This window comes from Lithobates pipiens, unplaced genomic scaffold (genome assembly GCF_037356315.1).
Source record: "Lithobates pipiens isolate NorthernLeopardFrog02 unplaced genomic scaffold, aLitPip1_a1.2 Scaffold_8, whole genome shotgun sequence".
Lineage (NCBI taxonomy): Eukaryota > Metazoa > Chordata > Amphibia > Anura > Ranidae > Lithobates > Lithobates pipiens.
Genome location: NW_027507903.1, coordinates 87,410,755 through 87,438,569, shown reverse-complemented (window position 1 = coordinate 87,438,569; position 27,815 = coordinate 87,410,755). Strand labels below are relative to the sequence as shown.

General features: G+C 41.3%; 1 protein-coding gene across 2 annotated transcripts in view; it reads left to right on the top strand.

Annotated features, from left to right (window-relative positions):
* Positions 1-27,444, top strand: part of MYO1E (myosin IE) — a 235,689-nt gene extending 208,245 nt beyond the window's left edge. The window contains exons 24-28 of one of the 2 annotated variants that reach the window (XM_077472372.1): positions 8,950-9,110; positions 12,448-12,534; positions 14,777-14,897; positions 21,627-21,796; positions 26,414-27,444. In XM_077472372.1, coding sequence (XP_077328498.1) covers positions 8,950-9,110; positions 12,448-12,534; positions 14,777-14,897; positions 21,627-21,796; positions 26,414-26,490 — 616 coding nt within the window. In that variant the 3' untranslated portion in view covers positions 26,491-27,444. Of the gene's footprint in view, positions 1-8,949; positions 9,111-12,447; positions 12,535-14,776; positions 14,982-21,626; positions 21,797-26,413 lie in introns of both variants that reach the window. The other variant, XM_077472371.1, reaches the window with a different exon arrangement.
* Positions 27,445-27,815: the final 371 nt, after the last annotated feature.

The window sequence follows — 27,815 nt, the reverse complement described above, 5'->3', positions numbered from 1 at the left end:
AAAAAATAGGGGGCACAAGGGGCAGCCCTGTCGGGTCCCATTGATGATGGGAACGAAGGGGGTTAGATAACATACCCGATGTGAGAACTCTTGCGCTCTGTGTAGAATAGAGGCCTAGGATGGCTTGGCGGAAGGTGCCATGGATGCCAAATTTCTGAAGGACTGAGTCTAAGTATAATCAATTTACCTTATCGAATGCCTTCTCTGCGTCAGAGATCAGCAGAGAAGGTGTTCAGTGGTGCTCCGCCCAGTGGATAAGGTCTAAAAACCTACGAGTGCCATCTGAAGCTTTTCGGGAGAGGATGAAGCCCACTTGATCTGGATGGACCAGATTGGGTAAGGCGGGTGGCTAATAATTTTGTCTAGAGCTTGAGATCGGTGTTGAGCAGAGATATGAGGCGATAATTGGCCGGATCATGGGAGGGTTTGCTGGATTTCAAGGGATTCGAATGTAATCTCACCTGTTGATAAAAACCTATTAAAAGTATTACATACAGTGCATCATTTAATTTACAGAACATGCCCACAACTTTGAAGATTTTTTTTTTTTTTTTTATTGTGAAGCAAACAACAAATAGGATAAAATAACAGAAGAAGTCAATGTACATAACTATTCACCCCCCTAAAGTCAATACTTTGTAGAGCCACCTTATGCAGCTATCACAGCTCCAAGTTGCTTTGCATACGTTTCTATAAGCTTGCCACATTTTACCACTGGGATTTTTGACCATTCCTCCTTGCAAAACTGCTCCAGCAAGTTGGATGGTTTGCGCTTGTGAACAGCAATCTTTAAGTCTTACCACAGATTTTCTATTGGATTGAGGTTAGGGCTTTGACTAGGCAATTCCAACGCATTTACATGTTTCCCCTTAAACCACTCAAGTGTTGCTTTAACAGTGTGTTTTGGGTCATTGTTCTGCTGGAAGGTCAACCTCCGTCCTAGCCTCAAATCACACACAGAGCGGTACAGGTTTTGCTCAAAAATATCCCTGTATTTAGCACCATCCATCTTTCCCTCCACTCTGACCAGTTTTCCAGTCCCGACTGCTGAAAAACATCCCCACAGCATGATGCTGCCACCACCATGTTTCACTGTAGGGATGGTGTTCTTTGGGTGATGTATAGAAAAGCTTGGAGATACAGGACTTTAAAGGTACCTAAATAGTATAAATATCACATAATAGTCAACTAAGATATCAAAAAGATTTTTTTATGTACACAAAATTAAAAAAGAAGAAAAGACAAAAAAATGTAATCATGTCTACTAACATAGGACTATACATATAACCTATTGCAAAGAGACAAAAAGTTACAGCATTCTAATGTATAAACCATTCTGTTCCCATTTTATGACATGTTTCGCCTATGTGGCTTCTTCAGGAAAAGGGATACAGACTACTTTTACTGAATGCACAAGAGAGTATGATCCATTTTAGATGTATATAACAAAAAAAACAAAAAAAAAAAATTGAATACAAAAACAAGCATAAACTGTATTAACATAAACAAGATACAGTAATTATTTTTGCAGATGTGTGGCTTCCAACACCAAATCCCAAAAAGAAAAAAGTACTCAAAATATGTCCCATTACAAAACATGATATTGCATGTTCCCCCTACCTCCAACAAGGGGGGCATGTGGGTCAAATCCAGTACAGAGAAGGTTCCCGAGAGATCCCATTATACACACAAGCCAAAACTTGGTCCATAAACAGCCAGAAAACCCGTAGAGAGGGATAGATTCGCTACATTTCCTTGTTGCCATACAAAATATAATACCTGTGAAATTAAGAATAATAAGAAAAAGGAATAAACAAATTAAGATAGAGGAAGCAGGAGAACAGTCCAGAACAGGCCATTAGGGCTGAACTGCACCTACCTCTCACCAAAAAATTAGTAAGGATATATTGAAATAACTCCAGGAGCTCAGGTAAACCGCACATTGGGCAATTGCCTGATGGATAGATGTTCACGTCAACAGGATCTATGTAAAATATCAAAAATTTTATATGAGAATAGGCGCAAAAAGGGCCTACCTTAATAATTATATATAAACCCACTGCACTGCGGACTCCACTGATAATAGATCAGAATATCAGAGACTTAAATTAATTAAATCTAGCAATATAAACCAAAGCTCTCTCCTTCCTTACTTTCTCTCTATGGTGACCCTTATGTGTGGCAACACACGGGATCCCTGAAAGGGGGAAAAGGCATGGTCCCACCAGCCCCCCACGTCCCCACACCGGGATAAGCCTCCTCTCCAAATGGTCAAACGTTCCCAATGGTTGACCTAGTTTTAACAAAGTTTTTTTATATATTAATTTGTTGTGCATATATCAAATAACCGCCAAGCACATGAACCTTACAGGATCTAAGAAAGACCAAGCTAACATTTACATTAACGACCAGAAAAAGAAGGGCTATTATACCTTTATGCGGCAGTTAAATGAACGTCCCAAGCTCCACTGCATTCCACGGCTGCCTATAAGGCAGCTGGGCTTAAATAATCCCTCTCCGTGGCGCCAAAACGACGGTGTGTGACATCATGCCGCCGTGGCATCACGCGGATGCTATAGCGGAAGTTCCCCAAGCGCAAGCTGACCACCGGAAGCGGAAGTGGAACATCACTTCTGGTGCATATCTCCAATCCACACATGAAAGTGCCCCACTGCTGACACTAACCAGGGAAGGTCCAATGGGACCAAGATTTTAACAGGGGAATATGTGCAAAAACTCCAGGGGATTGCACAATAAAAGGAACCTCCATAAATGGGCAAATACAGAGACACGCCAAATTGGCCCCAAATTACATGGGCAAGAGCCGGCCGCTCACCCATCTGCCCCCAGGCGTCCGTACGAGCATCTATGGCATTTGGGCCAAATGACTGCGGTAAAAAGGGAGGGGGAGAAAAAAAGGGGGAAAGGAATATACCATGGTGATACTGAATAATTGTCAGAAGTCACACAACTGCATCACAAAAGTAATTGTCACAATAGGTTATTATATACAAATACCATCAAAGAGAAAAGAAGTCAGTCAGCTGCAAACAAATGTGATGTGTTGGGTTTGCGCCAGACATAGTGTTTTCTTTGATGGCCAAAAAGTTCAATTTTAGTCTCATCAGACCAAAGCACCTTCCTCCATACATTTTTGGGAGTCTCCCAAATGCCTTATTGCAAACTCAAAACATGCCATTTTGATTTTTGCTGAAAGTAATGGCTTTCTTCTGGCCACTCTGCCATAAAGCCCAACTCTATGGCGCGTATGGCTTATTGTCATCCTATGTACAGATACTCCAGTCTCTGCTGTGGAACTCTGCAGCTCCTCCAGGGTTACCTTAGGTTTCTGTGCTGCCTCTCTGATTAATGCCCCCCTTGCCTGGTCCCGTGAGTTTTGGTGTGCGGCCGTCTCTTGGCAGGTTTGCTGTGCCATGTTCTTTCCATTTGGTTATGATAGATTTGATGGTGCTCCTAGGGATCATCAAAGATTTGGATATGTTTTTATAACCTAACCCTGACTTGTACTTCTCAACAACATTGTTCCTTACTTGTTTGGAGAGTTCCTTGGTCTTCATGGCAGTGTTTTGGTTAGTGGAGCCTCTTGCTTAGGTGTTGCAGCCTCTGGGGCCTTTCAAAAAGGTGTGTATATGTAATGACAGATCATGTGACACTTAGTGAAATGATGTCCACCTGTGTGCAATCTAAGTATGTGACTTCTGAAGGTAATTGGTTGCAGCAGAGCTTTTTAATAAACCCAATTGTGGACTTTTTGAAGCAGGATTTTGGAGGTCAAGAACAAGATCCTAGAATGATATTTGGGTTTGAGTAGAAGGAGTAATCCCTCTCAGTACCGTGCTGACACCTCCGGGGGTCATAAAGATCTTCCAGGGAAAGTATTGAAGACAGAGCAGTGGATTTTCTGCACTTTACATTATATGAATCCATGTGGGGGTCTATAAATTGATAAAAGTTGCCACAGATTATGATTTGATCTTTTGCATCATGGATTTATAGAACGATTTCTGGTGGGTATTGGGGGCATAAATATTTACAATGATTAGGGGTTGGTTATTGAATGTGGCTGATAAGATCAGATATCTGCCTGAGGGGTCCTGATCAAGGCGAGTGAAATTAAGAAACCGAGGAACGTACCGCAATCATGACTCCCCTTGCTTTCTTGCTAACCCGTGCCTGAAAACAGTGGGGGAACAGTTTGTGGGAGATTGGGGTGGGTTATGTTCCGGAAAATGCATCTCCTGGACACACAGTATGTCTGCCTTTAGTGAGATAGCTTCTTGCCATAGAAGTGAGCATTTAAAGGGCTGTTGAGGCCCTTGGCGTTTACACGAGGCCATGATGCTCACAATTGTCTCCTTAAAGTCAATTTGGTTGTAGGTGCTGACGGTACTGAGATGGATAGACTACTTTTACAGAAAGGGAAAACGGGGGGGGGGGGGGAAATCGTTGCAGAAATGGGGATATACACAGTACGATGTGTGGATAGATCAAGGCCTACAGTGGTAAAAAGGACTTAATCTGATCACACAGTAACAAAGCAATGCTTGATACACAGAAAAGCTAGTGAAACAAGCTAAATATTAGCGCAATTCTAACAAGTCTACTCTTATGTACCTTAACCGGTGGATGTGCTTAACACACAAAAGAAAAACCGTGGAGCATAGAAGGGGGTAACATGAGTGCTTCCACTTCCTCACCAACCTGTTAACATAAAAAAAAGGAATGGTACTTTCTTGGTGTTGGTCGTGGTGCGGGAGGGCATCCCGATATTAAGTCTGAACGTGCGAGTCTCAGGGGTTTGAGATTTTGGAGGATGGCCTCACCTTGGTGTTTGGTGGGGGTGCTCTTGTGATAAGGGAGGGATCTCCAGCATTCAGCCTGTGATTGACAACCGCAGCTCTGTTCCGGGTTTGCTGTGGGAAGGGGGCGTCCCTTCTCTCCAGTTAGCTCTCAGAGCTCTCCTCATGGAGCTTTGTCATGTATAAATTCTGAACTTTGAACGGATGTAGAGAATAGACGACTGCAGATAAACAGGTACAACTTGTAGGAGAATTTTTTTTTTCTATGTGTATCACCTGAAGAAAGTCACTTTACTGGGTATATGTCAGGGTTTACAATCACTGTAATTTTTGTTATAAATACCAGAACTTAAGCAGTTGTTTGTTAGAAAACTTTGCTTTATCTGTGAACCAATAACCTTAGTATTACATACACAATCTCTTCTGTTCTCTACCACCATACTGACGTATACCATTGCATGTATATGTATTCTTTAATTTGAGTAATTAAACTCAATTAAAAGTTACAGAAATGCTGTCTCTATTAACATTCTAAAATAGGTTCGCTAAAACATTTTCAGTGAAAGGGGAGTTCAATGAGCCTTCTGTGTTAATATTACGTATTCAGAGACTGTTCCACCCAGGTAAAGATCCTCTGCCAGCTCCAAATTTACCATGGACTCAAGTCAGTAACCTTAGTATGTCATTCCAGCTGAAGGGTAATCTTCAAAGAAGTGTTCTGCATAGAACCTTAAATAGAGATACTGTAATGGCTTTTTATTGGCTTTTTTTTTTTTCTTTGTTTTTTCTTATGTATGTTTGTACAAACGATTAATGAAGTTGTACATAAATGGCAAACGACTCCTAGAATATTATAATTATTTTTTTCTTGAGATGGTACAGCAGAAGCTTTTTACCGTTCAGATTCTATAACGCTGAGACATCTCATGGAGCCTTAAACACTTCAATACTGGGCACTTGCACCCCCTTCCTTCCCAGACCAATTTTCAGCTTTCAGCGCTCTTGCACTTTGACAATTGCGCGATCATGTAACACTGTGCCCAAAATTTTTATAATTTTTTTTCACAAAAGTAGAGCTTTTTTTTTTTTTTTTTTTTTTTTGAGGTATTTAATCACTGCTGGGGTTTTTATTTTTTACGCTAGAAATAAAAAAAAACAAAAATTTTCCAAAAAAATGCTTTTTTCTTCGTTTCTGTTATAACATTTTGCAATTACGTCATTTCTCTTAATACATTTTTACCAAAAATGCTGCTGCTACATTTCTTTGGTAAAAATATCTCAAAACAGTGTTTATTTGGTGTTGGCAGTGATGGGGGACAGACACCTTTTTTTTTTTTTTATGGGGACACTGCAATGTGTATAGGGACAGGGGTAGATCAGTGGTGCTTGGTGTACTTTGTGGGGGTGATCTGTAACGGCTCTCTGTGTAAAAACCTTGCACAGAGACCTGTCATAGATCTGCAGACTGATCACAGGATTGAGCCGCAGCATGCCTCGTGGCCGCAATGCGAGCACTCGTTCTGAGGGACGTTTCTGAACGTCCACTCAGAATGAGGAAAGGACCACCCGGCCATTTATGTGCCGTGGCCGGGAAGTGGTTAAAGAGTGTGTAATGTGTACATTTTAAGTTTGAGTTATTGTGTACACAGTTTTTATTTTCTCCAACAAAACATGAAAAAAAACAGTGCTTCACCTACTGGTTGCATATCAAAATACGTTAAGGCTCCATTCACACTTGTACGACTCCAAAGTTGCGCTGACTTTGGACTGCAACTTTGAGGCAGCTTTGTTGGGTGCAATTTGGATATGACTTTGACCAGTGACAATGGACAACTGTTGCATTGTATAACATTTTAGGTACGACTTTCATGCAACTTTTGAGGATTAATATTGAAGTCTATGGTCCTCAAAATGCATGAAAGTCGGACTAAAGAAGTGCATGAACTACTTTGAAATTGCACATATATACGAATGGTTATCAGAAAACCTGGGGAACGACTTGTCATGCAACTTTGATGTCCAAAGTTGCACAAGTGTGAAAGGAGGCTTGGTTCTGAACACACTTCATAAAGTAAATATATAAACTGTTGTAGAGTGAGTTTAGCCAACACTTTTACCCTGAAAGAAATCTTATCAGTACACCTGCTTCCACCCCTAAAACCATAAATTTAACCCCTTCATGATGAGGGTAAAACAAATCCTCATGCCACAATTTTGCAACTTTGACATGTGTTAGTAAGACTATACAAATCATTGCAGCTACTTGGTGTATCCAAGTGAATAATATGTTTTTTTCAGGGCAAATTGAGCTTTCATTTGGTAGTAAATGGTAGCTGTGTATTCCTTGCTATTACCATAGCATACCACCAAAGAACAGCCAAAAATTCTCCTGCAATTGCAATACTACATATGTTTGTTATGTGTTTTGTGTGTAACTATAGTAGGACCGAGAACCATTATTGCACTTTTTGTCCCTACCTAAAACACAGTTTTTTAATCTTGCCTAAAATTGACTCTGACCTTTGACTCTTATTAGGCACTGACCTAGCTAATTATTTTTTTTTTTAATTGTGTTTTTTTTGTTTTGTTTTTTTAACACCTGCATTGTTTACTTTTTTCCTCTTCTATTTGCAAGGAGAAAAAGATACAATGTATCTTTTTCTCCATTGAAGAGGAGAGAAAATAAAATCACAGGCTGGCTGTGATAGCCAGTCAGAGGCCATCACAGTGATCATGTGATTGGGAACTGGTATTCCCAGTTCCCGATCCTTAGTACAATACCTGGCAGTGGCGGCCCGCCCATAGGGGGCGCCCGGGCGCCGCCCCCCCCCCCCTCTCCCTAGGTGTAAAAAAAAAAAAGTTTAAAAAAAAACCATGTGACATCAACCCATGTGACATCAACCCATGTGACACCGCCCCATTGTCCCTATATAAGTGGCAGCGCAGCGCGTCCCTGGCATTCCGGCCAGGGAGATCGTCGAGGCAACATCTCCTGGAGAAGGAGAAGAAGAAGAACGGGCGGCGGCGGCGACAGAAGACCGGGCCACCGCCTGTAAAAGAGCTATAAGAAGGCGCGGTGGCCCGGCAGAAGAACCGAAGAGGGGGACAAGACCCCCGAAGTCGGGAGAAGAGGCCGGCGGCGAGGAAGAAAGCCAGGCTCCTCCGCTAGCAAAAGAGCTACAAGAAGATAGCGGAGGAGTCCGGCGAGAAGACCCCCGAAGACGGAAGACCCCCGGAGCTGTGCAATAAAATATTTTAACCCTGTGTTGTGTTTTTTTGTACTTTTTTTTTTTTCACAGGTGAATGGGTAGGGGTACATTGTACCCCATACTCATTCACATAGGGTGGGGGCCGGTATCCGGGGCCCCCTTATTAAAGGGGGCTCCCAGATTCCGATAAGCCCCCAGGCCGCAGACCCCGACAACCAACGGCCAGGGTTGTCGGGAAGAGGCCCTTGTCCTCATCAACATGGGGACAAGGTGCTTTGGGGTGGGGGGGGCCGCATGCCCCCCTCCCCCAAGGCACCCCCCCCATGTTGAGGGCACGCGGCCTGGTACGGCTCAGGAGGGGGGGGGGCGCCCGCTCGTCCCCACCCCCTTTCCTGGCCGGCCGGGTAGCGTGCTCGGATAAGGGTCTGGTGTGGATCTGGGGGGACCCCCACGCCGTTTTTTTGGCGTAGGGGGTTCCCCTTGGAATCCATGCCAGACCTAAGGGCCTGGTATGCCCTCGGAGGGGGGAACCCACGCCAAAAAAAATTTCAGATTACATAAGGGGCGTGTTTTATGAGAAGTGGGAGGGGCCAAAATGATGGGTGGGGTCATGATGGGCGGGGTCTGGCGCCCCCCCATCCAAAAACTTCACCAGCCGCCACTGATACCTGGGTCTCTCAATGAGAGTGTGGTGTATGTGCTGGGAGCTGCAGTACACAGAGGTACTTCTGTGAGACTGTATATATGCATAGAGGCGGTGGGAAGGGGTTAAGCTTTCTATGTACCAAGGCATTCATGATTTACCAATAAGAAGCAGGAGCCTTTTAACATGCAATGGAGAAAATAACAGCTAAAACAGATAGTCAATTCCTGAAGTTAAAGGTCTGCCATAATTTTTATTCTAATTTCATTCTGTTTAGGCTTGAAATGAAGTTAAAGAAAGAATCATGGGGCCCATGGAGTGGAGGAAGTAGCTCCCGACAGGTACAATTTGTTCAAGGGTTTGGAGATGTGGCCATACTGAAACACAGCAATAAAGTGCTACAGGTCAGCATTGGTCAAGGCCTTCCAAAGAACTCTCGTAAGTATATTTTTATGTATACAGTATGTTTACGCTGTAATACATTCTGCCACTTCCCAACCAAAGCTTGCCATACGTGGTTCAATTTCTTTTCATTCAGCCAGCAGGATGAACGAAAAAAACTGAATCGATTTCCTCCATCCACACATTCGCGGTGGATGCGGAAATTCTCCCCGCTGTGCTATTGTATTATGACAGCAGGAGAAACTCCCCTATTGTCAGGATACACGCTCAGCATTTCAGCCGCTGATCCGTGGCTCTAAGTGGCTTATATCTGACAGGGTGGTTTAACAGAAGTTGATCGGTAGATGTAAATCTAAGCACAAAATGATCTGCCCAATTTGGTCTGGACCTGAGTTTTCCCTTTACTGTTTACAGATTTATACTTGTAACTTTATGATTAACCACTTACTGACCAGCGCACGACGATGTACGTCCTATTTTTGAAGAGGCATATCTCGGTAACGGCAGCAGCTGCTGCCACAACCGAGATATCCATCTCTTCAGGCGCTGGTCGTCTGTACGATAACGGTGGTCTCTGCGGCGGATCCGCTATCAGCAGTGGGAGAGGTGCCACCCCCCCTCCCGCCGCCCTTCCGCCGCTTACCGGAGCCGTTGGTAGCGGCGGAGGCGATCGGGTCCTTTCGCTAGCTGGGTATGGAGACGAGTGAGGCTAAGATGGCCCCCACTCGTCTCTATACCATAGGAGGGCGGAAGCGACGTCAAAACGTCACTTCCGCCCATACCTCTTAAAGGTATATTTTTTTTGTCATTTTTTCTTTTTTTTTTTTTTTTTTTTTTTTTTTGCATTTTAGTCCAAATATGAGATCTGAGGACTTTTTGACCCCAGATCTCATATTTAAGAGGACCTGTCATGCTTTTTTATATTACAAGGGATGTTTACATTCCTTGTAATAGGAATAAAAGTGATCCATTTTTTATTTATTTTTTAAAACGGTGTAAAAATAAATAAAATCAATTTAAAATAAATAAGAAAAAAAAAAAGTTTTTTAAAAAACACCCCATCACGATGAGCTTGCGCACAGAAGCGAGCACATACGTGAGTAGCGCCCACATATGAAAACGGTGTTCAAACCACACATGTGAGGTATCTCCGCGATCGGTAGCGTGAGAGCAATAATTCTAGCCCTAGACCTCCTCTGTAACGCAAAAAATGCAACCTGTAGAATTTTTTAAATGTCGCTTATGGAGATTTTTGAGGCTAAACGTTTGACACCATTCCACGAGCAGGCGCAATTTTGAAGCGTGACATGTTGGGTATCAATTTACTCAGCGTACCATTATCTTTCACAATATAAAAAAAATTGGGCTAATTTTACTGTTGTCTTATTTTTTTATTCAAAAAAGTGAATTTTTTCCAAAAAAACTGCGCTTGTAAGACCGCTGCGCAAATACGGTGTGAAAAAAAGTATTTCAATGACCGCCATTTTATTCTCTAGGGTGTTAGAAAAAAAAACAATATAAAATGTTTGGTGGTTTTAAGTAATTTTCTAGCAAAAAAAACAGTTTTAAACATGTAAACACCAAATCTGAAAAAGAGGCCTGGTCCTTAAGTTGTTAAAAAAATGTAAAAACAAAAAGTAAAGTCTTGATGTGGGACAGGTTCTTAGAGCCTGCATGTAACTTGCAAATTTTACCCTTTCTTTGTTATATTACATATAAGTGCTCATGCACACGGACGTTTTAAAAAACTGGCTGCAAAGCTAGCTCCGATGCCTGGAAAAATTGTTGTTAAAAACGTGATTTTTACCGCGTTTTGCATTGGCGTTTTTGCGCGTTTTTGCGCGTTTTTTAGCGTTAGCGTTAAGTAGCGTTTTTTAAGAAACACATCTCTTGGCTATAGCACTCAGAAAACAAAGAAAATATGTTGCGCGTTTATGCGCGTTTTCCCGCGATTTGCGTTTTTACAGCTCTAGCTCCACGCCACGAAACGCACTGGTCCTGGGTTTTTTTTTACAGCTTAAAAACGCCTATGCCATTTGCAGCTCAAAAACGCCTAGGTGGGCATGAAGCCATAGACTAACATGGACAGCCGTTTTTAAGCTGCAAAAAAAGCTCAAAAAAGTGGCTGTAAAAACGTCCGTGTGCATGAGGCCTTAGATATAATTTCTAATATTTAGAGAATATTGCATATTCTGTGCCATCTACTGAACAATCTGTATTCCGCTTTACAGTGTGTGAATATTGAAATGGTTGTCCACCATATTATTGTTAAAGGTTAGAATCCATGATGCAAGCAAAATAGAATGACTTTTATTGTGTTTTTAAAATTCCATTGATTACTATAAACCATTTTCAACCAAATGCAACCTAAAACAATCTTATCCTGCAAAAAAGTCCACTGTGCCCAACGGTAAATGTAACTGCTTAACCACTTCAGCCCCAGTAGGTTTTACCCCTTAATGACAAGGCCATTTTTTGCTATACGGCACTGAATTACTTTGACAATTGCGCGGTCATGCGACGCTTTACCAAAATAAAATTTATGTAATTTTATTTCCCACAAATCGTTTTCTTTTGGTGTTATTTGATCACCATATTTTTTTACTTCCTGCTATAAAACACATCCAATTAAGAATTATTTTTTTTTTTTTTAAATCGGATTTCTGCATCAATTTAGGCCTTTATGTATTCTGCTTCATATTTTTGGTAAAGGAAAAAAAATCCTAATAAGTGTATATTAATTGGTTATGTGCAAAAGTTTACGCATCTATAAACTATGGGATATTTTATGGCATTTTTATATAATTTATTTTATTTACTTAAAGTGGGACTGCGGCATTGTGGCGGACAAATTGGACACCTAACTGACACGTTTTGAAATTAAACTATTTGTGGACCAGTGATACTAATCTAATAATCAGTGCTAAAAATATGCTTTGTAACTGTACTAATGACACTGGCAGGAAAGGAGTTAACATCATGGGCAATCAAAGGGTAAATGTATCCCTAGGGGGTGCTTGCTAACTGTGTGGGGCTTAGCAGGAACACAAGATCTCTATCTTCCCTGTCAGAACCGGCATTCTGCCTCTCTCAGGAATAGTTGTGGGTGGTCGGCAGACATCAGGTCCACTGAACCCACTGATTGGCTCCCCCTCTGTCAAATCAGCATGCGATGGCGCCTCCGGCGGCGTGCGCGTGCCACCCAGTGGCTATTGCACAGAATTATGTACAGGTATGTAAATTTGCGCAATAGAGTCAACCTGCCACAGTACATATATGGTAGGCAAGTGGTTAAATCCTCCTTGTTCTCCCCTGATGTACGATAAGCCCTATGTGTAAGTTTCTATGTAGATCATTCCTTTTTGTCTTCCAGGACCCACCAGGAGAAATTTTGTTGATGGGCGAAATAGCACAAATAAAGTAAAGTCCTATCCAAGCAGAGCTGCTCCACCACCACCAGGTACAGTACTATTTACATTCATAGTAATGGTGAGCTTTCATGGATTCCCTCTAAATATTTATTTTATATACACCGATCAGCCATAATTTTATGACCACTAACCGGTTAAGTGAATAACATTGATTATCTCATTACAATGGCATCTAAAGGCCGGGGTTATATATTCAGCAGCAAGTAATCCTGTTATTCCTGAAGCTGATGTGTTGTAAGCAGAAAAAAATGGGCATTGTAGTTTGTTGTGTATTTGGTTGTGTAGCCTCTGACCTGTCAGGGTGCCCATGTTGACCCATGTCTACAGCCAAAGGACACACGAGTCTAAGAACTGGAGCAATGGAAGAAGGTGGAAACATCTGATGAACCATGTTTTCTTTTCTATCATGTGGATGGCCGGGTGCACGTGCATCGCTTATCTAGGGAAGAGATGGCACCAGGATGCAGTATGGGAAGAAGGCAAGCTGGAGGCAGTGTGATGCTTTTTGTAATGTTCTGCTGGGTTCTACCATTCATTTGGATGTTACTTTAAAACGTACCACCTAGCTAAACATTGTTGCTGACCAAGTACACCCCTTCATGGAAACTGTATTCCCTGAAGGCAGTGGCCTCTTTCAGCAGGATAATGCGCCCTGCCACACTGCAAATATGGTTCAAGAAGGGTTTGAAGAACACAAGTTTGAGTTGTTGACTTGGCCTCCAGATGCCTGTGGGATGTGCTGGAAAAACAGGTCTGATCCATAAAGGCCCTACCTTGCAATTTACAGGATTTAAAGGATCTACTACTGATGGCTTGGTGCCAGACACCAAAGCATACCTTCAGAGGTCTAGTGGCGTTCATTCCTCAATTGAAAAAGTGGCTATTTTGGTGGCAAAAGGGGGTCCTACTAAATATTAGGTTGGTGATCGGAAAATTATGGTTGATCAGAGTATAGCATGCAAACACTTTTAGGCTCGGTTCACACAGGGGGCGATGCGAGGCGATTCGACTTGCCTCGCCGTGACCTGCCGCGACCTCAGCGGCGACTTGCAAATGACTTCTGTATAGAAGTCAATGCAAGTCGCCCCGAGGTCACCCAAAAGTAGTACAGGAACCTTTTTTCTGAGTCGGAGCGCCTCGAGTCGCTCCTCTTAGAACGGTTCCATTGTACAGAACGGGGGCGACTTGTCAGGTCGCGGCACGGCAAGTCGTGTCGCCCCCTGTGTGAACCGGCCCTAAAGGTAATGTAGTGTTTTTCATAGAATGTTTTTTGTTTGTTTTTTGTTTTTATGTGCTCTGCTCTTAACAGAAAAATACATTTACACCTGTGCAAACTTATATACTCATTCTATAAATACCTGTGCTTCCTATTTAGTAGTACTCTACAGGGATTGTACTTTACTGCACCTAATATTTTAGTTTAAATCTATGCAAATATCTGTGTGTAAAGCCGGCCATAGATGGAGTAATTTTCTTTCCTGCAACCCATCAACACAGTGCGTAGGGAGCCGTCCTGGCCAGAACAGTGATTATTGCTAGTAGCTTTGATCAATCAAATCGACTTGGGTACAATTAGCCTGCCTATATATAGCTTGAATCTTGTCTGGTCCCTGCTAAACCGGCTGAGATGTAAACATTTTATGACTGGTTTTAAGGCAAGCCATAGATCGTTTCACACTCTAGGTGGATCGAAATATCCCCCCACTGAGACATTGTATTTGGACAGAAGGGACTCTCCACAATCAGAATAAACTGATCAATGGTTGCAGCCACTAATCGAGAATTTTTTCAGACAAGCCCATTAATCAGAAGTTGATAGTTGGATTGACTTCTTTAGGGCAGGAGCAGCCACATATAGATCAAAATCCTGCTGGTTCTCCAAAAATTTGGATCCATCAATGGCCAGCTTGAGAGTTTAAGTAAAAGTGATATAATAAGTGGTCTATTATGTAATCGATGTTCTTGCAGCAGTTGTTCAGTAAGGTGCGCTGTATGATGGACATTGAAGGTGAAACTTGCCAATCTGTATTCCTGAATTCAAAATAATTATGGAAATTTGGTACAAAAAAGTTTGAAAAGTGTAAAAAAAAAAAAAAATTCAAAAGCTACTTTCAGATAAAAGCTTAACATTGGAACTGACAATGCATACTCAATTTACCATGCTTTGCTGTGGTATATTGCATTATTCATATTATAAAAGAGTTTGGAAATTTGTGTCATATTGCATTATATAATTACAGTAATATATATATATTTTTTTAATGATAATAGGGTCATATCAAAATGGGTTGATACAAAGTTCCCAGTATGGGCATCCGCAACCGAAACATGGAAGGCAATATAGCAACTCTAGAACAAACCACCCTTCTATGGACCACCCAACATTACCAAGGCAAGTGGCTGGAGCTTCAGGCAGAAATCTAGAGCAACCACAAAGCTTGGATTTCCTGCGTGTGCCTGACCAAGGTGTTGCAGGGTAAGATCTATTCAGTACTGTATTAAAGATGCTGTGTCCTAAAGTGTATGTACAGAAAGTCCCCTACATACGAACCTTTGAGTTGCGAACAGTTTCTTTTCTCATTCAACCTAGTGGGCTGAACAGAAAAAAAAAACTGACAGATCACTGTACTAACACAAGCAATGTTGGTGCAGCAATCTCTCCAGCTGTTCTGTTGTGTTTTGGCAGGGGGAGTCCCCTGCCAAAACACACTGATTAGCATATAAATATAAAAATATATATATATATATATATATATATATATATATATATATATATATATATATATATATATATATATAATATATTGCTTGGGGATTCTAAGTAATTTTCTAGCAAAAAAATACTGATTTTAACTTGTAAGCAACAAGCAGGTATCAGAAAAAGGCCTGGTCTTAAGTGATTAAACTGACCTCATTTACAGACAGAAGTGCATCCCTTTGATCTAAAAGAACCAAAAGATACATGGTTTCTTTTTATCTCAGCTGCAGAGCAATGTTGTGATAAACTTTGTGGCTGGCTTTTTTTTTTTTGACAGCTGTCCGCTGTGAGCAGAGGGGCTCTGCACTGAATTGTGGAGATACCGGATTAAAGAGGAACTTCACTCATTTTTTTTTTTCAACTTTCCATCTATTAAATCTTCTGCCCTTGTTGTTTTTACTTTGGATAGTAAAACATTTTTTTTTCTGCCAGTAAATATCTTATACAGCCCACTTCCAGTTTCTTCTCTGGTAAAAAGCCTAGGCTTATGACATCATGCACAGCTCTCTCTTGCTCTCCTGAGAGGGTCAATGGGAGCTGCAGAGCTGGAGGTGTGCCTCTGTGTAAATCTAGGAAGTGAACAGGCAGCGGCTTCAGCTGCCAACAGTTCAAATGGATGCAGCCAGGCTCAGTGGAGGGAGATTTCTCCAGCATATTTGGCAAGTACAGAATTACAGTATATATAAAATATGTAAAGTGGTTGGAGGGAAGCTTCAGAATGGAAAAGATGTTTTTATTACAAATTATGTGAGAAGACTACAGTTCCTCTTTAAGATCATAAAGGGGTTGAATCGAGGTCAAGATTTTTATTTTTTTAACAATTTATTCCTGCAGCTTTAGTATTGACCCAGTGTTGTAGCTGGCTGCAGTTCTTCTCTTCCCATGGGAAGATCAGGGCAGCATTGGGCGCTATTGGCTCTTGCTGCCGTCAGTCAAATCCAGAGAGCGGAGGGCGTGTCTGAGCCAAGTTGTGTGGGTCTATGGACCCATACAGCCAAGCTCAAGAGTGAAGCCCACATGTCTGTCACTAGAGCAAGCCGCTTGCTATGGGAGGAGCTGAACACGTCGGCGGGGGACCCCAGAAGAGGAGGTTCAGAGCTGCACAATACCATTGCAGAGAGTAGGTGAGTATAACATGATTATTATTTTAATTTTAAAAAGTTGGGCTTTAGAAATGCTTTAAAGGAAGATTATGTGATGGCATTTTTGCAGTGCAGTAAATAGAGACACCGTTATGCTGCGAGGACACACAAGACACCACAGAAACATTGACCACTACAAGTCAAAGGCTCTTTGTACTCAGCAGCTGCTGCTAACCCACTTGGTGGTTTAATATTGAGACAATGTTGTTTTAACTAGACTAAGGCATCAGTGTAAAAAAACCACAGGTAGCAATAAAATGCGCCATGAAACCTATATTTTACACACAAAAAAAAGGTTAGGCTATAAAATTATCTATACTCTGCAAAAAATGCTTTATAACTAAGCAGAAAACAACATGCATATATGGAAAGTATCCTCAGACATGACACGTTGCACAATCTCGTTCGCCTCCAGGAATAAATGATCATGTATGATATGGCAGGATATTTATTGTACGTCTATATTTAGATGTGTCCTATACAGCAGTCATATGTAATGTAAACGTCTACCACATGCTGCTGATGTTAGGATGAGGTCAAATGTTTATGAACAGGAAATTAAACGCTGAATAATCTCCAAACTGTTGCTGAGATTGCAGTTCTAGCAATGCCAAAGGCAAAATGTTGTTATAGGCGCTAAACTGCGTATTTTCCATGTGTTCTGAGGTGTTCGAGTAACCAGTATTCAAATCGCAGATTAGTATGGATATGAAATTCTGTCCTTTTCCACACACTACCGGTTTAGACTTATGCTGGCCATACACTATACGAAAAATCATTGACACTCGTTTTCAAAAAACAAACATTCGGCTGTGAGAACAAACGATAGTGCCATCATGTAATGACAGATAAATCGTTCAGTGGACATAAATGAATACATTTTTTGTTTTTTTACATATACCTAGTGCAAACAGTTTGGACGGGAAACACGTTAACCTTCCAATGTATCGTTTGTTCAGTAGAAAATTTCCAAACTTGTCCTTTGCTTTTTTTGGCTGAAAAATGTCCCAACGATTAACGATTTGTGCCCATTAACTGTCTGAAAAACAAACGAACTGTCTAAATGGCCACCTTTCAGCCGATTTTTCGTAAAGTGTATGGCCAGCATTAAAGTGGATGCAAACCCTCACATATACCCAGGGAAGAGAACAGCCTCAGATGATACACAGGGATGAAACAAATCTCCCGACATATAAGTTTTACGTGTATATCTGCTGTATTCAGCTTTATATACTGTTTAGAAAATGCACATTGTGTTAAAAGATTTTCTCTTCCTGTTGAACACTGCAGTGAAGCCTGGGCATACAGCCAAGACAGCTGATTGTAGGAAAGGCACACACCCCCTTCTCCTCATAGGTAGAGATTTTCAGCTTTGTTTTGTTGAATAGTTCAGGACTCTGCTATTCGATTTTATAGCATCCTCCCCAGCACAAAACTCAGGCTGCTTTTATCATATTCGACAGAGAACTTGTCAGGATTTATCAGGCTGATAACAGAAGAACGGAGCAGGAGACAGCTACGGGACATAGTGCTTTGAAGAGAGATAACAAAACACTGCAGATATGTGTACCCAGCTCAAATTTCATGAATTGGTTTACAGTCACTTAAATCTGAGTTCCACCCAAAAGTGGAATTTCCACTTTAAGCACTCCTAGCCTTACATGCCACATGGGGGGGGGGGGGGGGGTGGAGAGAGTGGGTACCTACTTTTGACAGATACTTCCTGCTTCAGTCGTCTGGCCACCTAGGCGACTCCTCCTCTCCCTCTCTCTCTCTCTCTCTGCAATCTTCTGGGACACGTCACAGGTCCCAGGAGATTGCCTGCTCACTAAAAGAGCACAGCGCAACTCGTGCATGCGCAGTATGCGCCCGGCTGTGTAGCTGTCACAACTGGGTGCCCACGGTTGCAATGACAGCACTGTGGAGAGGAGCGAGGATTCAGGCACCCACAGTGCTGGACCGTGGGACAGGTGAGTCTGTATATTAAAGGTCCCTGACGCTCTCCTGTAGTTTGTCTGCAGTCCCTGACGCTCTCCTGTTTGTCTGCAGTCCCTGACGCTCTCCTGTAGTGTGTGCATTAATGTGCCACTTTACTTGCTCAATTATTTGGGATTGCTCCACTGCTCAGTGAGTGGTAAAGATGTGCAGTAACTTATAGCAATCAATTAGTGAAGTAGTGATCTGCTGTAATCACTAGCAACGGCAAGCAGAAATTATGCGTTGTAACCTCTAGCAACCAGTCAGTGAGTGGTAAGGATTAGCTATAACCTCTGGCAACCAGTTGCAATCGCTGCCTGGTCTGCTGTGGATTTTGAGTCTACCTGCTATGTTTTTGTATGTCTTGAAATGGAGGGGGGCAAGAAAATGTTTGCCCAGGCCCCATCAATATTAAAGATGGCCCTGCCCGAGATGTGTGAAAACCTGGTAACCAACTCAGTACTTGGTGGAGAAACCCTTGTTGACAAGTACAAAGTCCTGTTTTGCTTGGGAATCAAATGCTTGTTTTACTCACTGAACTGCAACTCCAATTTAGAACGTTTGTATCACGTGTTTTCTCTGAATTTTTGGTTGATATTCTGTCTCTATCATTTAAAATATACCTATGATAAAAATTATAGACCCTTCATTACTTTGTAAGTGGGCAAATTTACAAAATCTGCAGGGGATCAAATAATAATTTTCCCCACTGTATCTGCTAGAATTCCAATGTCCTTGTAACTTCCTGTGCATTGAACTGATCTTCAAACAATCTGATGTTTTTTCCAAGCTCTTTTGCCCACACTACAAATAAACGCCCCCCTACATAATGGAAATGAAGAGTGGAGGTGTGGTTGTTAGTAGTCCAAATCAGCCAAGTAACAACCATGGATCCCTTTAGAGATGGAGTGCAGAGTAAATGTAACCACCCTAGGACAGGATATATTTGTAGGATTGCCAGGGGAAAAAAAAAGAGTATGAAAATGAATACACCCACCACATCTAAGGCCTGGTTCACACTTATGCATTTTTTGTGCATTTTCAGTTTTGCAGAAACACACTACAGTCCATTTAACATGGTTTCCTATGGATGTAGTTCACATCTGTGCATTTTATGGAGAGGGTCAGGGACGTTCCATAGACTTCAATGGATCAAAAACATGTATTGAAAAAAGCAAACTGGAATATGCAAACTGCAATCTGCATAGGTGTGTATCAGGCCTAAGGAATAAGCTGCAATATATAAAAAGATTTGTTTTGGGGTTTAGATACCCTATAAAATATATCGCTTATGTGTTTTCCCATGAGATGTATAGAGCAAATGTATATGCTGTAATTAAAAGTGATAACTGCATTAAGATTTTATAGGTCTGATATTTAACCCCTACACTGCAATCAATTCCATTCTTCTTTGATTTGACTTTTGCCTGCTTTGTGATCCAGTCATTCCTACCAGAAAGCATACTAAGATTTCCAGCCTTCAATGCATCTGTAACATAGATTAGTGAAGAAAACACCCCTAACCTGCTGATTGGATAGTGAATCAGCAAAACACTGCTATGGTCATCCTGCTGTTTACTCTGCTTTTTCCTCCTGTCAGCATGCTGCCTATTAGTACATATTTAGTACATCAAAACCCTCCCTCTGGCCATAAACAGTTTAAATCTCGGCCGGTTCAGGCGGGAGCCAAGATTTGAACCAGGTATGGGCAGGCCGATGGTACCCAAGTCGATCTCTCAATCGACTTGGGTACAACAGTATGTCAAATTTTTCATGTGATTATTGCCAGCAGCTATAGCTGCTGGCAATAATCACTGTGTGTTCTCCTGGCAGTTGAGCTCACCCACCGGGAGAACACAATAGCTCCATGGAAGGGATTCACCATCAACACTGACTGGGTTGATTGGAATTGAGAAATTTCCTGTCCTGCAACCCAAGGTTGCAGGACAGAAAATCCCACCCTCTATGGCCAGCTTTAGTCCAAGTGCGGCTGGGTAGGGGGCTGGTTTCTGTTAAATTATTGTTTTAATATCTCTTTATTTTTACCTCTACCTGGAGTTTAGCTTTAGAAGGAATACTATATAGGAAATGTTATCTCTGATAACATGGTAGTGAATATGTAATGTGCTAAGTTGTATCTGTAAAATAAAATTATTATAAATATGTCAATCCAATGGTTATTTTCAGGTTATCATAGTTCTTAGTGCGGGTTCACACGGGGGCGGCTTCAAAGTCATCCAACTCTGAAGCCGCCCCGCACAGCGCGACCTCAGCGCTGCTTGCAAACGACTTATTTAATAGAAGCCAATGCAAGCCGTTCCGAAGTCCCACCCAAAGTATTGCAGGAACATTTTTCTAAGTCGGAGCAACTTGAGTCGCTCCTATTAGGACGGTTCCATTGCAATGCATGGAGTGCAACTTGTCAGGCAGCTAAGTTGTCTGACAGGTTTCCCCTGTGTGAACCAGGACTAACAGTTCATTGCTTTGCTTAACAACTGCAATTGGCTTCCAATATCAGTTAATTTATGATATAACATAAACATGTAATTAGCTCTCTGAGCACGTAGTTCTTGTTGGTGCTTCTTGGGAGAGTTGTGACCTGTGAATTGCTGGTTCTTTAATCTGCTACAGAAAGATTTGTCATTTTCTGTAAAACAGCCCCATCTGCTGGTCAGTCTGTTCCAATCATGTCCAATGACCGCCTCTGTTATTTTTATAGAGAAAAAAAAAAACATGTTATACTTACCTGCTCTGTGCAGTGGATTTGCAGAGAGCAACCCTGATCCTCCTTATTCTTGGGTCCCTAGCTGGAGCTCCTGGCCCCTCCCTCCTGTTGTGTTCCCCTACAGCAAGCAGCTTGCTATGGGGACACCCAAGCCAAGCTGCAGCTTTGTGTATCCATCCATACATGGAGCTGTGGTTCGGCCCCGTCCCCTCTCTCTCCTGATTGGCTAACAGATGTTGATAGCAGTGGGAGCCAATGGCGCCGCTGCTGTGTCTCGGCCATCTGGGACTCTCCCTCCTGATTGACTAAGACACTCGTGGACATCGTTGGACAGAGATGGGGCTCAGGTAAGTATTGAGGGGACTGCTGCAAACAGAAGGCTTTTCATTTTATTGCATTAAGATAAAAAAAAATCTTCTGACTTTACAACCACTTTAAAAATATATGTACTGTGCATGTGCAGATAAATAACATTTACTTAAATGTCACTTTACCTGCCTTTTTGTTTTTTCTTCATAGTGCACGCCGGCAGACAACAAACCGGCCCGCTCCAGGAGGCGGAAGACCAAAACCTCAGCCTAAACCAAAACCAAGCGTGCCACAGTGCAAGGCCCTATATGCATATGATGCACAAGATACAGACGAGCTTAGTTTTAATGCCAATGATGTCATAGATATAATCAAGGAAGGTAAATACTATAGATGTGATCTACACACAATTCTTTCACACTGTCCTTGTATGTAGGTCCTGTCTGCTTTCATGTCATCAGTTATTCTGGAAGATGACCAAATATGGCTTCATATAAATCAGATGTACTTAAATGGCTGATAATGTACTTGTGAAAATGAAACTATAGTCCACCCATCCAAAATGCACTATATTGCCAAAATTATTGAGACGCCTGCCTTTACACGCACATTAACTTTAATGGCATCCCAGTCTTGGTCCGTAGGGTTTAATATTGAGTTGGCCCACCCTTTGCAGCTATAACAGCTTCAACTCTTCTGGGAAGGCTGTCCACAAGGTTTAGGAGTGTGTCTATGGGAATGTTTGACCATTCTTCCAGAAGCGCATTTGTGAGGTCAGGCACTGATGCTGAGAGGGCCTGGCTCGCAGTCTCTGCTCTAATTCATCTCAACTTCTCCTGTTAACAAGTGGGTAATTACTTGCTAGAACCACCCTGTGTCGTAGAAAACAAGCAACCTTATAGTAAGCACACTACCTACCTGTCTAGTGTTCTGTTAACAGATCACCATTTAAAGAGTTCCCGCTCAAAAAGGGAACATTCTCAACTCTCTCTCAGGCGAAAATAGTGGGGATAAAGGGAAAGGTCTTTGCAGCTGAAGGAGCAACATATCTGATCTGATGATCAACAGAGGCCAAACTTTTCGCCGGCCGGTGATGGTGCCCTGAACGTCCACTTACTACTCAATAGCCATTAATATGCAATCTAGGTAATAAAATGAGCAGTCTATTTTATGAAAGATCTTTAAAGAGCATCATTTAGTGAGTGAATTGGACCTGTTCATTTAGCTTCCAAAAGGACAAATCCCCTTTGCCTAAAAAGGTATATAAATGTAATTGGGTGGAGTGTAATGATACATAAAAAGTGCTAAGGCAGCATAAGAAGCCAATAAAAAGCTTTAAGTCGTTTTTTTTTTTTTGTTTTCTTTTAAGTTGTATTACAGTGAGTATAAAAAAGAATCGCCTCCCCTTAAAATAATCATGGAGTCTGGGCTCTGACTAGGTGGCCATGCAAAGACATTCACTTTTTTCTCCTTTAACCATTGTGTGGTCATTTTTGCTGTGTGCTTTGGGTTATTGTCATGTTGGATTTTTGGGTCATTGTCATAACAGGATATTACCACCTCCATACTTTACTGTAGGAATGGAGGCCAAATAATTAAATTTTAGTCTCCTCTGACCATAACACTTTTTTCCATGTGGTCTCAGAATCTTCAATGTGGTCATATGAGACTAAAATATAAGTAAAGCATGGAAGTGGTAATATCCTATTATGGGGGTGTTTCTTTGCAGCAGGAACTGGAGCACTTGTCAGGATAGAAGGAAAATGGATGGGGCAAAATGCATTCAAATTCTTGAGAAAAATCTGCTGCCCTCTGCCAGAAAGTTGTCAATGGGAAGCAGATTTACCTTCCAACATGACAATGACCCAAAGCACACAGCAAAATGGCTACACAGTTGTTGCAGGATAAAAATGTGAATGTCCTTGCATGGCCTAGTCCGAGCCCAGACTTGAACCCCACTGAGAATCTGTGTAATGTACTTCACTTTCTAGAAAAGGACACATTTCATCTCTATATTCTTCTTTTATATCCCAAGAGTCCAGAGCCATGTCTCTCAATTGCAGAGCTCAATGATCGGAAGATGTAGAACATATTTCTGATGAGGAGTGGTCCACTGTACTACATAATGCACCTAAGGTTTCTTTACCATCTGCCCAGAAGCTCACTCAGCTTTTTATTATTCATCTTATTGTACACCAAATAAGCTATAAGCATGGCACGGGAGGGATTCTCCCCTATGCCCGAGGTGTGATGTGGAAAATGGCACTCTCCTTCATATGCTATGGAAGTGTCCAAAATTGGTTCAATACTGGACAAAGGTGATTAATTCTATTCAATCTTAAACTCTGTTTACTAGGCTGGCTAGATGAGGAACTATATGCTCCACAAACATTTATAGCCATGCTTAGGGTCCTGTTTATTGCCCAAAAACTTATAGCACAGAAGTGGCTCTCTTCAACACCTCCCCCTTACGATGCATGGGTTACTGCGGTTAACAGAGTTTTGCACAGGGAGAAACTGGTTTACCAGCATAAGGGTAGTCCAACAAAACTTGAACAAATCTGGGATGCATGGTTAGACACCCCTGGACTTTTGCACCTAGTTCAAAATAGAATCCTTGGTGGAAGAGTTTCCTCAGGCTTGGTGTACTATGGTTATAAATGCTGTACTCTACATACATAAACTATATATGGAATATCAACTTTTATATTGACAATTTTTTATTTTTTTTTATCCTTTTTTTATTCTTCATCACATAAAGCATACATTTACAAACGACAATTATATTTATTTTTAATATTTTCAAAACAAAGTCATAAGACACATATGAGGGGAGAAGAAAGGAAGGGAAATAATAAAAACAAACTTCTCTGGGTAGCGCATAAGCATCCAGCTAATATCAGATATGAGCCATAGTCTGTTAACAAGAGATGCTAGAATACAACTCTGCGCAGCATTATGTTGTCACTTTTCACAAAGAGCAGATAATGTTGATGGATTTAACTGTTTCCAGTGAAGGGCCACTAAACATCTAGCCGGCGTTCGTATATGTGTGGCCAGTTTTTTGGCTAACCCTGAGTTTAGGAGGAAGAAGACCAATAAGAAGCCTAGGGGAGAAAGGGATATCCATCTCAAACAGCCAATGGAGAAGCCCCTGCGCCAAGAACCAGTAAGGCTAAAAAAGTGGGCAATTCCAGTAAATGTGGAAATAACGTGCCCCTGTCTTGGAGACCTCTCCAGCAGCAATCTGAGGCTGATGAGTTTATGGCGTGTAGGCGAGATGGTGTCATGTACCAGAAGAAAAGCACCTTATAAGTGTTCTCTTTATAAATCATGCATATAGAGCTCTTGGCTACACTGGACCATATAGTTTTCTATTGTTCAGGGGATAATTCTGCTCCAAGATGTTCCTCCCATTTACGCATGTAACTATGTTTCCCCAAAGAAGCCATGTCATAAGAGTTTAGCATTTTATATATGTCTAAGGTCAATCCTTTCTGTGAAGGGGGTCTAAAATTTGCATAATATAGGTATTCGTATCGGGAAGTAAAGTACATTTGAAGTTTTCTAAGCTGTGCAGATGGGATGGGCACTGGGAAAGTCAAAAAGCAATACAAGATTTTAGGTAATGTGGTCATTTTGACGGAGGCAATGCGTCCAAACCAAGAAATTGGATAGTCTCCATTTAGACAGCATCGAGCCCGATGTTTCCGGAGCAGATGGCTGTGTGGCGCACAGCGGCGCCATGATGTCCGCTTTACGAATGGAGGTACAAAGTAGGAATGGATTGGGGGACCAAGCAGGTAAAGTTGTCCTGAGGTCCCCCCCCCCCCTCCCCCCCCTCTGTTTCTGCAATCGAGTTGTGCGGTTCCGACCGATCGATCTGAAGCGGGGTCCCTATATGGAGCTTAGAAAGAGAGCAGGGAGATCACATGTCCATCGCGCTCAGCGTCCAGCCATTCCCCCAGAATATCAACTCTTAAAGGATTTCTCAATATTATTGAATAATGTTGCTATATTTATACTGTACCTGGACATATAGAAGTTTTTTATTTATTTAAAAAAAAAAAAACCTTCTTTCTTTCTTTATGCCTTTAGCTTAAGTTCTGGTTTTCACTTTTTCTTCCCTTCTCTTGTTGGGAGGGGAAGAAGAGATGAGAGAAAAGGGCACTGAGGTTCTTATGCATACCATTCTCATTGTTGGAGATACATATTTAGAACAATTATATTGCTTATTTTGTATAATTCTATGCACAAATGTAATCCCTCGATCTCTTGATGTGTATGTTTGAAACATCTTAATAAAAACAATCTGATCAAAAAAGAAAATCTGTAGAAGACTGCAGTCCACAAACGGTCACCATCAAGTTTAACTGAACTTGAACAGTTCTGCAAAGAAGAGTGGGCAAATATTTCAAAGTGTAGATGTGCAAAGTTAGTAGAGACACATCCCAACAGACTAAAAGCTATAATTTAAAGCAAAATGCGGTCCAACAAAATACTAACATAAGGGGGTCATCTTTTTTCCAATTCTGTGGTTCTGTTTTTGAATTTTATTTTTTTGACATGTTGGTGTTAGATCTTTCATTTGGATGTTTTATAAGTTGCACTAGTAATTACAGCTGGCTAAAACAAAAACAGTGTCTTCATGTCAGGCTGCAAATAAACAAAATGTGATTATTTTAACGAGGGTGATTCTTTTCTATACCCACTGTAACTGGAGCCAATCGACAATGTATGGTTTATTACCTTCCTCCTTGCAGTATCACATTTACTCCAATGCTGCAGGTGCTCTTTTACCAACATTTTAACATTACATTGACTTTAACTGATGGCACGATCCTCAAGTACAAAATGTAAAAATGTGCTAACAAAAAATTGAAAAAAAAAAAGACTTGCCTACTAATGTTGCATTAGGTGATTCCAATGTTTCTATATCCATGAATTATATTTATGACATCATACTGCTCTATAGTAAAATCTCTTCTAATTTGCAGATCACTCGGGATGGTGGACAGGCCGACTACGTGGCAAGCAAGGACTCTTCCCTAATAATTATGTGACCAAGATCTAACTGTCAGACTTTACCTGGACCATCCCAGCCTTTTCTATTTATCACCTTCCAGTAGCTCTAAAGTGCCTAAGATCTGTATTTGAGAATATCAGACCAAATGACAGCCCTGTCTGTGCTTGTCAAAGGGGCAGCCTTTCAGCTACAGACAACCTAAATCAAGGACACCAAAGCACTGAACTGGAAGCTATTTATTGCCTTTTAATCCTATATCTGGACTTTGCTGCCCAGTAGATCACAATGCATTGCTGAGCAGTGTGTTGCAAGAATTTACAGTAGCAAGATGGCTAAAAAGAGTGAATGATATGACAGGTTTGTGATAGCAAGTGCCTTAATTTTCTTGTTTACTGATGTTAAGTTATATGAAGATGAAGACTGTTTCTCTCTCCGAATGAAGGAAATGGTTTCATATGCTGCTAACACATCACTGACTGACATAGGAAAAGGCAATGCGGAATGAAACGGGATGCTGTAAGAATGTAGTTGTTATATATCGATAGATTGCAGATTCTGCTAGGCACTGCGTATTAGAAGTATATTCACTGCACAGTTGCATAGTCTTATATGAGAATATGGCTGGCCCATGTTAATGCTGTTACCTGTTACAGGAAACATCTCAGTCTCTGAAAGTGTAAATGAATAATTCAAATGACATATACTGTACATATATATATAAATATATACAAAAGTATATAATTATGTTAAAATTACCCATGAATGTATAACCTAATCTGATTTTAAATGCAATTTTGAGGCTATTATATCAGGTACTTAACAAAATATGCACTTACCGCCATGTTTTTAAAGCTTTGTAGCCTTAACTGTTGCTTACGATGGAAATGAGTTGGTGTGATGTGGAAATTACTAGGTGTTGCAAATGTCCTAAATGCCCATTAACAGGAGCCAGCCCAGTCTGAAACAATTAATAGGCTATTTAATAAATATCTTTTGTTTTTACCTGCATGAGTTCATTTATTTATTTTTCTTTCTGTGATTGCTTTAACTGCATATTTGTGATATCATTAACCTGATATGGCCACATTTGGTCAATGACGTTGTTCAAATATGGCCAGTGGCCATGTTGGGTCAGTGATATCACAAGCATCTCTGCCCTTTTTTGTATGTGTGGCTGTGGGGTGGGGAATGTCCTGACTGAAGCAGATGGGCACAGATTTAGCAGGAGTGACAATACAAACAAATGGCCACTGCCCACACCTAGAACTGGCTTTTGCAGCAAAAAGCACATGGAAGGGTGGCGCATGTCAAACAAAACTAAAGAAAATTCCCAGCTCAAGTTACTGACCAGCCTGCAACCAACCAAATTATCC